Raw genomic sequence first — 20851 nt, forward strand, 5'->3', positions numbered from 1 at the left:
ACACAGCAGTGTACAGGAGACACCTATATACTACACAGCAGTGTACAGGAGACACATATATACTATACAGCAGTGTACAGGAGACACATATATACTATACAGCAGCGTACAGGAGACACCTATATAATACACAGCAGCGTACAGGAGACACATATAATACACAGCAGCGTACAGGAGACACCTATATACTACACAGCAGCGTACAGGAGACACCTATATACTACACAGCAGCGTACAGGAGACACCTATATACTACACAGCAGCGTACAGGAGACACCTATATACTACACAGCAGCGTACAGGAGACACCTATATACTACACAGCAGCGTACAGGAGACACCTATATACTACACAGCAGCGTACAGGAGACACCTATATAATACACAGCAGTGTACAGGAGACACCTATATAATACACAGCAGTGTACAGGAGACACCTATATACTACACAGCAGCGTACAGGAGACACCTATATAATACACAGCAGCGTACAGGAGACACCTATATACTATACAGCAAGAATGGTGGCTGCAGCCTGGAGAGAGAAGGAGAAGAGACGAGGACATGAGCCAGAGGGCGGGCGGGAGGTACAAGGGTGGAGGACGTATAATACACAGCAGCGTACAGGAGACACCTATATAATACACAGCAGCGTACAGGAGACACCTATATACTATACAGCAAGGATGGTGGCTGCAGCCTGGAGAGAGAAGGAGAAGAGACGAGGACATTAGCCAGAGGGCGGGCGGGAGGTACAAGGGTAGAGGACGTATAATACACAGCAGCGTACAGGAGACACCTATATACTACACAGCAGCGTACAGGAGACACCTATATACTACACAGCAGCGTACAGGAGACACCTATATAATACACAGCAGCGTACAGGAGACACCTATATACTACACAGCAGCGTACAGGAGACACCTATATACTACACAGCAGCGTACAGGAGACACCTATATACTACACAGCAGCGTACAGGAGACACCTATATAATACACGGCAGCGTACAGGAGACACCTATATAATACACAGCAGCGTACAGGAGACACCTATATACTACACAGCAGCGTACAGGAGACACATATATACTATACAGCAGTGTACAGGAGACACCTATATAATACACAGCAGCGTACAGGAGACACATATAATACACAGCAGCGTACAGGAGACACCTATATACTACACAGCAGCGTACAGGAGACACCTATATACTACACAGCAGCGTACAGGAGACACCTATATACTACACAGCAGCGTACAGGAGACACCTATATAATACACAGCAGCGTACAGGAGACACCTATATACTACACAGCAGTGTACAGGAGACACCTATATACTACACAGCAGCGTACAGGAGACACCTATATACTACACAGCAGCGTACAGGAGACACCTATATACTACACAGCAGCGTACAGGAGACACCTATATACTACACAGCAGCGTACAGGAGACACCTATATACTACACAGCAGCGTACAGGAGACACCTATATAATACACAGCAGTGTACAGGAGACACCTATATACTATACAGCAAGGATGGTGGCTGCAGCCTGGAGAGAGGAGGAGAAGAGACGAGGACATGAGCCGGCGGGCGGGAGGCACAAGGGTAGAGGACGTATAATACACAGCAGCGTACATGAGACACCTATATAATACACAGCAGCGTACAGGAGACACCTATATAATACACAGCAGCGTACAGGAGACACCTATATAATACACAGCAGCGTACAGGAGACACCTATATAATACACAGCAGCGTACAGGAGACACCTATATAATACACAGCAGCGTACAGGAGACACCTATATACTATACAGCAAGGATGGTGGCTGCAGCCTGGAGAGAGGAGGAGAAGAGACGAGGACATGAGCCGGCGGGCGGGAGGCACAAGGGTAGAGGACGTATAATACACAGCAGCGTACATGAGACACCTATATAATACACAGCAGCGTACAGCAGACACCTATATAATACACAGCAGCGTACAGCAGACACCTATATAATACACAGCAGCGTACAGGAGACACCTATATACTACACAGCAGCGTACAGGAGACACCTATATACTACACAGCAGCGTACAGGAGACACCTATATAATACACAGCAGCGTACAGGAGACACCTATATAATACACAGCAGCGTACAGGAGACACCTATATACTACACAGCAGCGTACAGGAGACACCTATATACTACACAGCAGCGTACAGGAGACACCTATATAATACACAGCAGCGTACAGGAGACACCTATATAATACACAGCAGCGTACAGGAGACACCTATATACTACACAGCAGCGTACAGGAGACACCTATATACTACACAGCAGCGTACAGGAGACACCTATATACTACACAGCAGCGTACAGGAGACACCTATATACTACACAGCAGCGTACAGGAGACACCTATATAATACACAGCAGCGTACAGGAGACACCTATATACTATACAGCAAGGATGGTGGCTGCAGCCTGGAGAGAGGAGGAGAAGAGACGAGGACATGAGCCGGCGGGCGGGCGGGAGGTACAAGGGTAGAGGACGTATAATACACAGCAGCGTACAGGAGACACCTATATAATACACAGCAGTGTACAGGAGACACCTATATAATACACAGCAGTGTACAGGAGACACCTATATAATACACAGCAGCGTACAGGAGACACCTATATAATACACAGCAGCGTACAGGAGACACCTATATAATACACAGCAGCGTACAGGAGACACATATATAATACACAGCAGCGTACAGGAGACACCTATATAATACACAGCAGTGTACAGGAGACACCTATATACTACACAGCAGTGTACAGGAGACACCTATATACTACACAGCAGCGTACAGGAGACAACTATATACTACACAGCAGCGTACAGGAGACACCTATATAATACACAGCAGCGTACAGGAGACACCTATATACTACACAGCAGCGTACAGGAGACACCTATATAATACACAGCAGCGTACAGGAGACACCTATATAATACACAGCAGCGTACAGGAGACACCTATATAATACACAGCAGCGTACAGGAGACACCTATATAATACACAGCAAGGATGGTGGCTGCAGCCTGGAGAGAGGAGGAGAAAAGACGAGGACATGAGCCGGCGGGCGGGAGGTACAAGGGTAGAGGACGTATAATACACAGCAGCGTACAGGAGACACCTATATACTACACAGCAGCGTACAGGAGACACCTATATACTACACAGCACACACCTATATAATACACAGCAGCGTACAGGAGACACCTATATAATACACAGCAGCGTACAGGAGACACCTATATACTACACAGCAGCGTACAGGAGACACCTATATACTACACAGCAGCGTACAGGAGACACCTATATAATACACAGCAGCGTACAGGAGACACCTATATAATACACAGCAGCGTACAGGAGACACATATATACTACACAGCAGCGTACAGGAGACACATAATACACAGCAGCGTACAGGAGACACCTAATACACAGCAGCGTACAGGAGACACCTAATACACAGCAGCGTACAGGAGACACCTATATACTACACAGCAGCGTACAGGAGACACCTATATACTACACAGCAGCGTACAGGAGACACCTATATACTACACAGCAGCGTACAGGAGACACCTATATACTACACAGCAGCGTACAGGAGACACCTATATACTACACAGCAGCGTACAGGAGACACCTATATACTACACAGCAGCGTACAGGAGACACCTATATACTACACAGCAGCGTACAGGAGACACCTATATACTACACAGCAGCGTACAGGAGACACCTATATACTACACAGCAGCGTACAGGAGACACCTATATACTACACAGCAGCGTACAGGAGACACCTATATACTACACAGCAGCGTACAGGAGACACCTATATACTACACAGCAGCGTACAGGAGACACCTATATACTACACAGCAGCGTACAGGAGACACCTATATACTACACAGCAGCGTACAGGAGACACCTATATACTACACAGCAGTGTACAGGAGACACCTATATACTACACAGCAGTGTACAGGAGACACATATATACTATACAGCAGTGTACAGGAGACACATATATACTATACAGCAGCGTACAGGAGACACCTATATAATACACAGCAGCGTACAGGAGACACATATAATACACAGCAGCGTACAGGAGACACCTATATACTACACAGCAGCGTACAGGAGACACCTATATACTACACAGCAGCGTACAGGAGACACCTATATACTACACAGCAGCGTACAGGAGACACCTATATACTACACAGCAGCGTACAGGAGACACCTATATACTACACAGCAGCGTACAGGAGACACCTATATACTACACAGCAGCGTACAGGAGACACCTATATAATACACAGCAGTGTACAGGAGACACCTATATACTACACAGCAGCGTACAGGAGACACCTATATAATACACAGCAGCGTACAGGAGACACCTATATAATACACAGCAGTGTACAGGAGACACCTATATACTACACAGCAGCGTACAGGAGACACCTATATAATACACAGCAGCGTACAGGAGACACCTATATACTATACAGCAAGAATGGTGGCTGCAGCCTGGAGAGAGAAGGAGAAGAGACGAGGACATGAGCCAGAGGGCGGGCGGGAGGTACAAGGGTGGAGGACGTATAATACACAGCAGCGTACAGGAGACACCTATATAATACACAGCAGCGTACAGGAGACACCTATATACTATACAGCAAGGATGGTGGCTGCAGCCTGGAGAGAGAAGGAGAAGAGACGAGGACATTAGCCAGAGGGCGGGCGGGAGGTACAAGGGTAGAGGACGTATAATACACAGCAGCGTACAGGAGACACCTATATACTACACAGCAGCGTACAGGAGACACCTATATACTACACAGCAGCGTACAGGAGACACCTATATAATACACAGCAGCGTACAGGAGACACCTATATACTACACAGCAGCGTACAGGAGACACCTATATACTACACAGCAGCGTACAGGAGACACCTATATACTACACAGCAGCGTACAGGAGACACCTATATAATACACGGCAGCGTACAGGAGACACCTATATAATACACAGCAGCGTACAGGAGACACCTATATACTACACAGCAGCGTACAGGAGACACATATATACTATACAGCAGTGTACAGGAGACACCTATATAATACACAGCAGCGTACAGGAGACACATATAATACACAGCAGCGTACAGGAGACACCTATATACTACACAGCAGCGTACAGGAGACACCTATATACTACACAGCAGCGTACAGGAGACACCTATATACTACACAGCAGCGTACAGGAGACACCTATATAATACACAGCAGCGTACAGGAGACACCTATATACTACACAGCAGTGTACAGGAGACACCTATATACTACACAGCAGCGTACAGGAGACACCTATATACTACACAGCAGCGTACAGGAGACACCTATATAATACACAGCAGCGTACAGGAGACACCTATATACTATACAGCAAGAATGGTGGCTGCAGCCTGGAGAGAGAAGGAGAAAAGATGAGGACATGAGCCGGCGGGCGGGAGGCACAAGGGTGGAGGACGTATAATACACAGCAGCGTACAGGAGACACCTATATACTACACAGCAGCGTACAGGAGACACCTATATACTACACAGCAGCGTACAGGAGACACCTATATACTACACAGCAGCGTACAGGAGACACCTATATACTACACAGCAGCGTACAGGAGACACCTATATAATACACAGCAGTGTACAGGAGACACCTATATACTATACAGCAAGGATGGTGGCTGCAGCCTGGAGAGAGGAGGAGAAGAGACGAGGACATGAGCCGGCGGGCGGGAGGCACAAGGGTAGAGGACGTATAATACACAGCAGCGTACATGAGACACCTATATAATACACAGCAGCGTACAGGAGACACCTATATAATACACAGCAGCGTACAGGAGACACCTATATAATACACAGCAGCGTACAGGAGACACCTATATAATACACAGCAGCGTACAGGAGACACCTATATAATACACAGCAGCGTACAGGAGACACCTATATACTATACAGCAAGGATGGTGGCTGCAGCCTGGAGAGAGGAGGAGAAGAGACGAGGACATGAGCCGGCGGGCGGGAGGCACAAGGGTAGAGGACGTATAATACACAGCAGCGTACATGAGACACCTATATAATACACAGCAGCGTACAGCAGACACCTATATAATACACAGCAGCGTACAGCAGACACCTATATAATACACAGCAGCGTACAGGAGACACCTATATACTACACAGCAGCGTACAGGAGACACCTATATACTACACAGCAGCGTACAGGAGACACCTATATAATACACAGCAGCGTACAGGAGACACCTATATAATACACAGCAGCGTACAGGAGACACCTATATACTACACAGCAGCGTACAGGAGACACCTATATACTACACAGCAGCGTACAGGAGACACCTATATAATACACAGCAGCGTACAGGAGACACCTATATAATACACAGCAGCGTACAGGAGACACCTATATACTACACAGCAGCGTACAGGAGACACCTATATACTACACAGCAGCGTACAGGAGACACCTATATACTACACAGCAGCGTACAGGAGACACCTATATACTACACAGCAGCGTACAGGAGACACCTATATAATACACAGCAGCGTACAGGAGACACCTATATACTATACAGCAAGGATGGTGGCTGCAGCCTGGAGAGAGGAGGAGAAGAGACGAGGACATGAGCCGGCGGGCGGGCGGGAGGTACAAGGGTAGAGGACGTATAATACACAGCAGCGTACAGGAGACACCTATATAATACACAGCAGTGTACAGGAGACACCTATATAATACACAGCAGTGTACAGGAGACACCTATATAATACACAGCAGCGTACAGGAGACACCTATATAATACACAGCAGCGTACAGGAGACACCTATATAATACACAGCAGCGTACAGGAGACACATATATAATACACAGCAGCGTACAGGAGACACCTATATAATACACAGCAGTGTACAGGAGACACCTATATACTACACAGCAGTGTACAGGAGACACCTATATACTACACAGCAGCGTACAGGAGACAACTATATACTACACAGCAGCGTACAGGAGACACCTATATAATACACAGCAGCGTACAGGAGACACCTATATAATACACAGCAGCGTACAGGAGACACCTATATACTACACAGCAGCGTACAGGAGACACCTATATACTACACAGCAGCGTACAGGAGACACCTATATAATACACAGCAGCGTACAGGAGACACCTATATAATACACAGCAGCGTACAGGAGACACCTATATAATACACAGCAGCGTACAGGAGACACCTATATAATACACAGCAAGGATGGTGGCTGCAGCCTGGAGAGAGGAGGAGAAAAGACGAGGACATGAGCCGGCGGGCGGGAGGTACAAGGGTAGAGGACGTATAATACACAGCAGCGTACAGGAGACACCTATATACTACACAGCAGCGTACAGGAGACACCTATATACTACACAGCACACACCTATATAATACACAGCAGCGTACAGGAGACACCTATATAATACACAGCAGCGTACAGGAGACACCTATATACTACACAGCAGCGTACAGGAGACACCTATATACTACACAGCAGCGTACAGGAGACACCTATATAATACACAGCAGCGTACAGGAGACACCTATATAATACACAGCAGCGTACAGGAGACACATATATACTACACAGCAGCGTACAGGAGACACATAATACACAGCAGCGTACAGGAGACACCTAATACACAGCAGCGTACAGGAGACACCTAATACACAGCAGCGTACAGGAGACACCTATATACTACACAGCAGCGTACAGGAGACACCTATATACTACACAGCAGCGTACAGGAGACACCTATATACTACACAGCAGCGTACAGGAGACACCTATATACTACACAGCAGCGTACAGGAGACACCTATATACTACACAGCAGCGTACAGGAGACACCTATATACTACACAGCAGCGTACAGGAGACACCTATATACTACACAGCAGCGTACAGGAGACACCTATATACTACACAGCAGCGTACAGGAGACACCTATATACTACACAGCAGCGTACAGGAGACACCTATATACTACACAGCAGCGTACAGGAGACACCTATATACTACACAGCAGCGTACAGGAGACACCTATATACTACACAGCAGCGTACAGGAGACACCTATATACTACACAGCAGCGTACAGGAGACACCTATATAATACACAGCAGCGTACAGGAGACACCTATATACTATACAGCAAGAATGGTGGCTGCAGCCTGGAGAGAGAAGGAGAAAAGATGAGGACATGAGCCAGAGGGCGGGCGGGAGGTACAAGGGTAGAGGACGTATAATACACAGCAGTGTACAGGAGACACCTATATAATACACAGCAGTGTACAGGAGACACCTATATAATACACAGCAGCGTACAGGAGACACCGATATAATACACAGCAGGGTACAGGAGACACCTATATAATACACAGCAGCGTACAGGAGACACCTATATAATACACAGCAAGGATGGTGGCTGCAGCCTGGAGAGAGGAGGAGAAGAGACGAGGACATGAACCAGAGGGCGGGCGGGAGGTACAAGGGTAGAGGACGTATAATACACAGCAGTGTACAGGAGACACCTATATAATACACAGCAGTGTACAGGAGACACCTATATAATACACAGCAGCGTACAGGAGACACCGATATAATACACAGCAGGGTACAGGAGACACCTATATAATACACAGCAGCGTACAGGAGACACCTATATAATACACAGCAGCGTACAGGAGACACCGATATAATACACAGCAGGGTACAGGAGACACCTATATAATACACAGCAGCGTACAGGAGACACCTATATAATACACAGCAGCGTACAGGAGACACCTATATAATACACAGCAGCGTACAGGAGACACCTATATAATACACAGCAGCGTACAGGAGACACATATATAATACACAGCAGCGTACAGGAGACACCTATATAATACACAGCAGTGTACAGGAGACACCTATATACTACACAGCAGTGTACAGGAGACACCTATATACTACACAGCAGCGTACCGGAGACACCTATATACTACACAGCAGCGTACAGGAGACACCTATATAATACACAGCAGCGTACAGGAGACACCTATATAATACACAGCAGCGTACAGGAGACACCTATATACTACACAGCAGCGTACAGGAGACACCTATATACTACACAGCAGCGTACAGGAGACACCTATATAATACACAGCAGCGTACAGGAGACACCTATATAATACACAGCAGTGTACAGGAGACACCTATATAATACACAGCAGCGTACAGGAGACACCTATATACTACACAGCAGCGTACAGGATACACCTATATAATACACAGCAGCGTACAGGAGACACCTATATACTACACAGCAGTGTACAGGAGACACCTATATAATACACAGCAGCGTACAGGAGACACCTATATAATACACAGCAGCGTACAGGAGACACCTATATACTACACAGCAGCGTACAGGAGACACCTATATACTACACAGCAGCGTACAGGAGACACCTATATACTACACAGCAGCGTACCCTAATACACACACCTATATACTACACAGCAGCGTACCCTAATACACAGCAGCGTACAGGAGACACCTATATAATACACAGCAGCGTACAGGAGACACCTATATAATACACAGCAGTGTACAGGAGACACCTATATAATACACAGCAAGGATGGTGGCTGCAGCCTGGAGAGAGGAGGAGAAAAGACGAGGACATGAGCCAGAGGGCGGGCGGGAGGCACAAGGGTAGAGGACGTATAATACACAGCAGCGTACAGGAGACACCTATATACTACACAGCAGCGTACAGGAGACACCTATATACTACACAGCAGTGTACAGCAGACACCTATATAATACACAGCAGTGTACAGCAGACACCTATATACTACACAGCAGCGTACAGGAGACACCTATATACTACACAGCAGCGTACAGGAGACACCTATATACTACACAGCAGCGTACAGGAGACACCTATATACTACACAGCAGCGTACAGGAGACACCTATATACTACACAGCAGCGTACAGGAGACACCTATATACTACACAGCAGCGTACAGGAGACACCTATATAATACACAGCAGCGTACAGGAGACACCTATATAATACACAGCAGCGTACAGCAGACACCTATATAATACACAGCAGCGTACAGCAGACACCTATATAATACACAGCAGTGTACAGCAGACACCTATATACTACACAGCAGCGTACAGGAGACACCTATATACTACACAGCAGCGTACAGGAGACACCTATATACTACACAGCAGCGTACAGGAGACACCTATATAATACACAGCAGCGTACAGGAGACACCTATATACTACACAGCAGCGTACAGGAGACACCTATATACTACACAGCAGCGTACAGGAGACACCTATATAATACACAGCAGCGTACAGGAGACACCTATATAATACACAGCAGCGTACAGGAGACACCTATATACTACACAGCAGCGTACAGGAGACACCTATATAATACACAGCAGCGTACAGGAGACACCTATATACTATACAGCAGCGTACAGCACACACATAATACACAGCAAGGATGGTGGCTGCAGCCTGGAGAGAGGAGGAGAAAAGACGAGGACATGAGCCAGAGGGCGGGCGGGAGGTACAAGGGTGGAGGACGTATAATACACAGCAGCGTACAGGAGACACCTATATAATACACAGCAGTGTACAGGAGACACCTATATAATACACAGCAGCGTACAGGAGACACCTATATAATACACAGCAGCGTACAGGAGACACCTATATAATACACAGCAGCGTACAGGAGACACCTATATAATACACAGCAGCGTACAGGAGACACCTATATAATACACAGCAGCGTACAGGAGACACCTATATAATACACAGCAGCGTACAGGAGACACCTATATAATACACAGCAGCGTACAGGAGACACCTATATAATACACAGCAGCGTACAGGAGACACCTATATACTACACAGCAGTGTACAGGAGACACCTATATACTACACAGCAGCGTACAGGAGACACCTATATAATACACAGCAGTGTACAGGAGACACCTATATAATACACAGCAAGGATGGTGGCTGCAGCCTGGAGAGAGGAGGAGAAAAGACGAGGACATGAGCCAGAGGGCGGGCGGGAGGTACAAGGGTAGAGGACGTATAATACACAGCAGCGTACAGGAGACACCTATATAATACACAGCAGCGTACAGGAGACACCTATATAATACACAGCAGTATACAGGAGACACCTATATAATACACAGCAGCGTACAGGAGACACCTATATAATACACAGCAGTGTACAGGAGACACCTATATAATACACAGCAGCGTACAGGAGACACCTATATAATACACAGCAGCGTACAGGAGACACCTATATAATACACAGCAGCGTACAGGAGACACCTATATACTACACAGCAGCGTACAGGAGACACCTATATACTACACAGCAGCGTACAGGAGACACCTATATAATACACAGCAGCGTACAGGAGACACATATATACTACACAGCAGCGTACAGGAGACACCTATATAATACACAGCAGTGTACAGCGCACATATAATACACAGCAGTGTACAGGAGACACCTATATAATACACAGCAGTGTACAGGAGACACCTATATAATACACAGCAGCGTACAGGAGACACCTATATAATACACAGCAGCGTACAGGAGACACCTATATAATACACAGCAGCGTACAGGAGACACCTATATAATACACAGCAGCGTACAGGAGACACCTATATAATACACGGCAGTATACAGGAGACACCTATATAATACACAGCAGCGTACAGGAGACACATATATACTACACAGCAGCGTACAGGAGACACCTATATAATACACAGCAGTGTACAGCGCACATATAATACACAGCAGTGTACAGGAGACACCTATATAATACACAGCAGCGTACAGGAGACACCTATATAATACACAGCAGCGTACAGCACACACCTATATAATACACAGCAGCGTACAGGAGACACCTATATAATACACAGCAGCGTACAGGAGACACCTATATAATACACAGCAGCGTACAGGAGACACCTATATAATACACAGCAGCGTACAGGAGACACCTATATAATACACAGCAGCGTACAGGAGACACCTATATAATACACAGCAGCGTACAGGAGACACTTATATAATACACAGCAGCGTACAGGAGACACCTATATAATACACAGCAGCGTACAGGAGACACATATATACTACACAGCAGCGTACAGGAGACACATATAATACACAGCAGCGTACAGGAGACACATAATACACAGCAGCGTACAGGAGACACCTATATAATACACAGCAGCGTACAGGAGACACCTATATACTACACAGCAGCGTACAGGAGACACCTATATAATACACAGCAGCGTACAGGAGACACCTATATAATACACAGCAGCGTACAGGAGACACCTATATAATACACAGCAGCGTACAGGAGACACCTATATAATACACAGCAGCGTACAGGAGACACCTATATAATACACAGCAGCGTACAGGAGACACCTATATAATACACAGCAGCGTACAGGAGACACCTATATAATACACAGCAAGGATGGTGGCTGCAGCCTGGAGAGAGGAGGAGAAAAGACGAGGACATGAGCCGGCGGGCGGGAGGTACAAGGGTGGAGGACGTATAATACACAGCAGCGTACAGGAGACACCTATATAATACACAGCAGCGTGCAGGAGACACCTATATAATACACAGCAGCGTACAGGAGACACCTATATAATACACAGCAGCGTACAGGAGACACCTATATAATACACAGCAGCGTACAGGAGACACCTATATAATACACAGCAGTATACAGGAGACACCTATATAATACACAGCAGCGTGCAGGAGACACCTATATACTACACAGCAGCGTACAGGAGACACATATATACTACACAGCAGCGTACAGGAGACACCTATATACTACACAGCAGCGTACAGGAGACACCTATATAATACACAGCAGTGTACAGCGCACATATAATACACAGCAGTGTACAGGAGACACCTATATAATACACAGCAGTGTACAGGAGACACCTATATAATACACAGCAGTGTACAGGAGACACCTATATAATACACAGCAGTGTACAGGAGACACCTATATAATACACAGCAGCGTACAGGAGACACCTATATAATACACAGCAGCGTACAGGAGACACCTATATAATACACAGCAGTATACAGGAGACACCTATATAATACACAGCAGCGTGCAGGAGACACATATATACTACACAGCAGCGTACAGGAGACACCTATATAATACACAGCAGTGTACAGCGCACATATATATACACTACACAGCAGCGTACAGCGCACATATATATATATATATACACACACTACACAGCAGCGTACAGGAGACACCTATATAATACACAGCAAGGATGGTGGCTGCAGCCTGGAGAGAGGAGGAGAAAAGACGAGGACATGAGCCAGAGGGCGGGCGGGAGGTACAAGGGTAGAGGACGTATAATACACAGCAGCGTACAGGAGACACCTATATAATACACAGCAGTGTACAGGAGACACCTATATAATACACAGCAAGGATGGTGGCTGCAGCCTGGAGAGAGGAGGAGAAAAGACGAGGACATGAGCCAGAGGGCGGGCGGGAGGCACAAGGGTGGAGGACGTATAATACACAGCAGCGTACAGGAGACACCTATATAATACACAGCAGTGTACAGGAGACACATATAATACACAGCAGCGTACAGGAGACACATATATACTATACAGCAGCATACAGGAGACACATATATACTATACAGCAGCATACAGGAGACACACATAATACACAGCAGTGTACAGGAGACACCTATATACTATACAGCAGCGTACAGCAGACATATAATACACAGCAGCGTACAGCAGACATATAATACACAGCAGTGTACAGCAGACATATAATACACAGCAGCGTACAGCACACACCTATATACTACACAGCAGTGTACAGGACACACAAATATACAGCAGTGTACAGGACACACTATATACAGCAGTGTACAGGACACACTATATACAGCAGTGTACAGGACACACTATATACAGCAGCGTACAGGACACACTATATACAGCAGTGTACAGGACACACTATATACAGCAGTGTACAGGACACACTATATACAGCAGTGTACAGGACACACAATATACAGCAGCGTACAGGACACACAATATACAGCAGCGTACAGGACACACAATATACAGCAGTGTACAGGACACAATATACAGCAGTGTACAGGACACACAATATACAGCAGTGTACAGGACACACAATATACAGCAGTGTACAGGACACACAATATACAGCAGTGTACAGGACACACAATATACAGCAGTGTACAGGACACACTATACAGTGGGGGAAATAATTATTTGACCCCTCACTGATTTTGTAAGTTTGTCCAATGACAAAGAAATGAAAAGTCTCCGAACAGTATCATTTCAATGGTAGGTTTATTGTAACAGTGGCAGATAGCACATCAAAAGGAAAATCGAAAAAATAACTTTAAATAAAAGATAGCAACTGATTTGCATTTCATTGAGTGAAATAAGTATTTGAACCCCTACCAACCATTAAGAGTTCTGGCTCCCACAGAGTGGTTAGACACTTCTACTCAATTAGTCACCCTCATTAAGGACACCTGTCTTAACTAGTCACCTGTATAAAAGACACCTGTCCACAGAATCAATCAATCAAGCAGACTCCAAACTCTCCAACATGGGAAAGACCAAAGAGCTGTCCAAGGATGTCAGAGACAAAATTGTAGACCTGCACAAGGCTGGAATGGGCTACAAAACCATTAGCAAGAAGCTGGGAGAGAAGGTGACAACTGTTGGTGCGATTGTTCGAAAATGGAAGGAGCACAAAATGACCATCAATCGACCTCGCTCTGGGGCTCCACGCAAGATCTCACCTCGTGGGGTGTCAATGGTTCTGAGAAAGGTGAAAAAGCATCCTAGAACTACACGGGAGGAGTTAGTTAATGACCTCAAATTAGCAGGGACCACAGTCACCAAGAAAACCATTGGAAACACATTACACCGCAATGGATTAAAATCCTGCAGGGCTCGCAAGGTCCCCCTGCTCAGGAAGGCACATGTGCAGGCCCGTCTGAAGTTTGCAATGAACACCTGAATGATTCAGAGAGTGACTGGGAGAAGGTGCTGTGGTCTGATGAGACCAAAATAGAGCTCTTTGGCATTAACTCAACTCGCTGTGTTTGGAGGAAGAAAAATGCTGCCTATGACCCCCAAAACACCGTCCCCACCGTCAAGCATGGGGGTGGAAACATTTTGCTTTGGGGGTGTTTTTCTGCTAAGGGCACAGGACAACTTATTCGCATAAACGGGAAAATGGACGGAGCCATGTATCGTGAAATCCTGAGCGACAACCTCCTTCCCTCTGCCAGGAAACTGAAAATGGGTCGTGGATGGGTGTTCCAGCACGACAATGACCCAAAACATACAGCAAAGGCAACAAAGGAGTGGCTCAAGAAGAAGCACATTAAGGTCATGGAGTGGCCTAGTCAGTCTCCGGACCTTAATCCAATCGAAAACCTATGGAGGGAGCTCAAGCTCAGAGTTGCACAGAGACAGCCTCGAAACCTTAGGGATTTAGAGATGATCTGCAAAGAGGAGTGGACCAACATTCCTCCTAAAATGTGCGCAAACTTGGTCATCAATTACAAGAAACGTTTGACCTCTGTGCTTGCAAACAAGGGTTTTTCCACCAAGTATTAAGTCTTTTTTTGTTAGAGGGTTCAAATACTTATTTCACTCAATGAAATGCAAATCAGTTGCTATCTTTTATTTAAAGTTATTTTTTCGATTTTCCTTTTGATGTGCTATCTGCCACTGTTACAATAAACCTACCATTGAAATGATACTGTTCTGAGACTTTTCATTTCTTTGTCATTGGACAAACTTACAAAATCAGTGAGGGGTCAAATAATTATTTCCCCCACTGTATACAGCAGCGTACAGGACACACTATATACAGCAGCGTACAGGACACACAATATACAGCAGTGTACAGGACACACTATATACAGCAGTGTACAGGACACAATATACAGCAGTGTACAGGACACACTATATACAGCAGTGTACAGGACACAATATACAGCAGCGTACAGGACACACAATATACAGCAGTGTACAGGACACACTATATACAGCAGTGTACAGGACACACTATATACAGCAGTGTACAGGACACACTATATACAGCAGTGTACAGGACACAATATACAGCAGTGTACAGGACACAATATACAGCAGTGTACAGGACACACTATATACAGCAGTGTACAGGACACAATATACAGCAGTGTACAGGACACACAATATACAGCAGTGTACAGGACACACAATATACAGCAGTGTACAGGACACATATATAAAGTAAAGTACAGGACACTTGCACAATGCGATTTCTGATGGCCTCCCCATGTACACAGGTGAAAACCTCTTCTGTCTGCAGATCAGTGGAGTCGGACACTGACCAATAGATGGTCCAACACAACGCTGTCAAAAATGTGCCCGCCACAGAGAAGCGCAGGTGACGCAGGAACAATGAGATCGGCTACCCGGACCTCTCGTGTACAGACCCCCATTATCCATAGGAATAGTAATGGATGGCTTTCAGGTTCAGCAGCTTTGGGGTGGGATCTGCAAGAACCTGTCACCTGCTCTTTGCCCCCAAACCACCACTGGGCCCCGAAGTCTTACAGGTGTGAACTGTCACAAAAGCCACACCATCAGACCTGTACGAGTCCCTTGCTCACTGCTGTGTACACACTTCTGGATACTTGGGACAAGTCCTCCACTGCTCCCCTTGTCATCTCCATCATATAATAAGAGTCAAGTCAAGGGGGTGGAGAGGCAGCGGCACAAGTCAAGCTCTCCGCGCCATTGTGCTTCGTTCCTCTGACTCCAGGGCGCAGAGATTTGGACCGATGTCCTCACCACGCTGAGGTGTCGGGGCACGGATACGAAGATGGGCCATGAAAAGGGGAGCACTGCAGGCAGCAAGGTGACCACTTAGGGGGCACAGAGCATGAGACAGGTTCCCCTTTAATGACACATCTATGAAGGATGACATCAAGTGGAACAGGTCCCAGTAATGGTGATTACACCGTGTGCTGGAGAATATACTATAGGTGTGAGATTATAGAGACCTGGGATTACACCGTGTGCTGGAGAATATACTATAGGTGTGAGAGATTATAGAGACCTGGGATTATACCGTGTGCTGGAGAATATACTATAGGTGTGAGATTATAGAGACCTGGGATTACACCGTGTGCTGGAGAATATACTATAGGTGTGAGAGATTATAGAGACCTGGGATTATACCGTGTGCTGGAGAATATACTATAGGTGTGACATTATAGAGACCTGGGATTACACCGTGTGCTGGAGAATATACTATAGGTGTGAGAGATTATAGAGACCTGGGATTACACCGTGTGCTGGAGAATATACTATAGGTGTGACATTATAGAGACCTGGGATTACACCATGTGCTGGAGAATATAATACAGGTGTGACATTATAGAGACCTGGGATTACACCGTGTGCTGGAGAATATACTATAGGTGTGACATTATAGAGACCTGGGATTATACCGTGTGCTGGAGAATATACTATAGGTGTGACATTATAGAGACCTGGGATTACACCGTGTGCTGGAGAATATACTATAGGTGTGACATTATAGAGACCTGGGATTACACCGTGTGCTGGAGAATATACTATAGGTGTGAGATTATAGAGACCTGGGATTATACCGTGTGCTGGAGAATATACTATAGGTGTGACATTATAGAGACCTGGGATTACACCGTGTGCTGGAGAATATACTATAGGTGTGAGAGATTATAGAGACCTGGGATTACACCATGTGCTGGAGAATATAATACAGGTGTGACATTATAGAGACCTGGGATTACACCGTGTGCTGGAGAATATACTATAGGTGTGACATTATAGAGACCTGGGATTATACCGTGTGCTGGAGAATATACTATAGGTGTGACATTATAGAGACCTGGGATTACACCGTGTGCTGGAGAATATACTATAGGTGTGACATTATAGAGACCTGGGATTACACCGTGTGCTGGAGAATATACTATAGGTGTGACATTATAGAGACCTGGGATTACACCGTGTGCTGGAGAATATAATACAGGTGTGAGATTATAGAGACCTGGGATTACACCGTGTGCTGGAGAATATACTATAGGTGTGAGATTATAGAGACCTGGGATTATACCGTGTGCTGGAGAATATACTATAGGTATGACATTATAGAGACCTGGGATTACACCGTGTGCTGGAGAATATACTATAGGTGTGACATTATAGAGACCTGGGATTACACCATGTGCTGGAGAATATACTATAGGTATGACATTATAGAGACCTGGGATTACACCATGTGCTGGAGAATATACTATAGGTATGACATTATAGAGACCTGGGATTACACCGTGTGCTGGAGAATATACTATAGGTATGACATTATAGAGACCTGGGATTACACCGTGTGCTGGAGAATATACTATAGGTGTGACATTATAGAGACCTGGGATTATACCGTGTGCTGGAGAATATACTATAGGTGTGACATTATAGAGACCTGGGATTACACCGTGTGCTGGAGAATATACTATAGGTGTGACATTATAGACCTGGGATTACACCATGTGCTGGAGAATATACTATAGGTGTGACATTATAGACCTGGGATTACACCATGTGCTGGAGAATATACTATAGGTGTGACATTATAGACCTGGGATTACACCATGTGCTGGAGAATATACTATAGGTGTGACATTATAGAGACCTGGGATTATACCGTGTGCTGGAGAATATACTATAGGTGTGAGATTATAGAGACCTGGGATTATACTGTGTGCTGGAGAATATACTATAGGTGTGACATTATAGAGACCTGGGATTACACCATGTGCTGGAGAATATACTATAGGTGTGACATTATAGAGACCTGGGATTATACCATGTGCTGGAGAATATACTATAGGTGTGACATTATAGAGACCTGGGATTACACCGTGTGCTGGAGAATATACTATAGGTATGACATTATAGAGCCCTTGGATTACACCGTGTGCTGGAGAATATACTATAGGTGTGACATTATAGAGACCTGGGATTACACCATGTGCTGGAGAATATACTATAGGTATGACATTATAGAGCCCTTGGATTACACCGTGTGCTGGAGAATATACTATAGGTGTGACATTATAGACCTGGGATCCTGCATCCCTAATCTCAGCTAGACTGGAAGGATTAGGGATTGAGCGGTGGGTGATTTTCCATGTCTGTTGCAGCGAAGCCCAGAACTCACCAGGAGGGACGGGACGTCCGAGGAGAGCAGATGACACAGCGGCACTGATGAAGCCAGCACCCTGCAGGTAGGTAGAAAGGAGAAAGCAGGTAAGTGACAGCAGAAGCCTCCACAACTCCTCAGGGGTCTGTGCGTGCTGATCTCTGGAGCGGACATTGTGGCCGTCCCCGTGCGGTACAGTCAGGGATATCACAGGATGACCAGCACATTACGAGGAAGAAGAGACACTTACTCATCCGGAAGAGTCTGCAGACGTAGGGCAAGTAGAGAAGTGAGTAACAGAGACAGCTCTGCGGCCTGGACCCGCGAAGCATCCCACAGCTTGACCTGCAGAGGACAGGCAGTCAGGAACGGCAGGACCAGCTCTGTGGCTCCTCTGGATTCTCCTTCTTACCTCCCCACTGAAGAAGATGATGATATTGTGCAGCGCAGAGGAATCCTTCGCCAGGCGCTGGCACACTTCTGAACTGGCATGACAGCAGGCATATAAAATCTGCCAAAAGAACACCCAACGTGAGCCTGAGCTGCCGACAGAGGGTGATCATGGAGGGCTTATTAGACGCCACTATTATTGATTCAGATTCCATGCAAATCGCTCAATTCTGAGAAATGACCGGCACAAGTAATAGTGGGCGGCGAGTGCAGTAGGAGCGAAACATAATCCGTTTTTATGGATCTTAGTCGCCGCCTCATCCCCTAGTCTAATCAGCAATCTGCAGCGTAAACGTGCCAGCGGAGAACAGGCCGAAACCAAACAGCAAATAGTCACCAGTTATTGCTTCCAAATCTGACCATCTAATGGGGCACTTACCTTGAGGTGGCTCAAGATGCAGCGAGATATCTGACCGTCTAATGGGGCACTTACCTTGAGGTGGCTCAGGATGCAGGGAGATATCTGACCTTCTAATGGGGCACTTACCTTGAGGTGGCTCAAGATGCAGGGATATATCTGACCTTCTAATGGGGCACTTACCTTGAGGTGGCTCAGGATGCAGCGAGATATCTGACCATCTAATGGGGCACTTACCTTGAGGTGGCTCAGGATGCAGCGAGATATCTGACCGTCTAATGGGGCACTTACCTTGAGGTGGCTCAGGATGCAGGGAGATATCTGACCGTCTAATGGGGCACTTACCTTGAGGTGGCTCAAGATGCAGGGAGATATCTGACCTTCTAATGGGGCACTTACCTTGAGGTGGCTTAAG

General features: G+C 46.1%; 1 protein-coding gene across 6 annotated transcripts in view; it reads right to left on the minus strand.

The window, feature by feature from the left end:
• STK36 (serine/threonine kinase 36) overlaps positions 1-20851 on the minus strand; it is a 112015-nt gene that overhangs the window by 21048 nt on the left and 70116 nt on the right. For all 6 annotated transcript variants that reach the window (XM_040440809.1, XM_040440807.1, XM_040440808.1 and 3 more), the window contains 3 exons: positions 20041-20139; positions 19879-19973; positions 19647-19707 (listed from right to left, as the gene is read on the minus strand). In XM_040440809.1, coding sequence (XP_040296743.1) covers positions 19647-19707; positions 19879-19973; positions 20041-20139 — 255 coding nt within the window. The remainder of the gene's footprint in view (positions 1-19646; positions 19708-19878; positions 19974-20040; positions 20140-20851) is intronic.

Source organism: Bufo bufo, chromosome 7, assembly GCF_905171765.1.
Source record: "Bufo bufo chromosome 7, aBufBuf1.1, whole genome shotgun sequence".
Taxonomy (NCBI): Eukaryota; Metazoa; Chordata; class Amphibia; order Anura; family Bufonidae; genus Bufo; species Bufo bufo.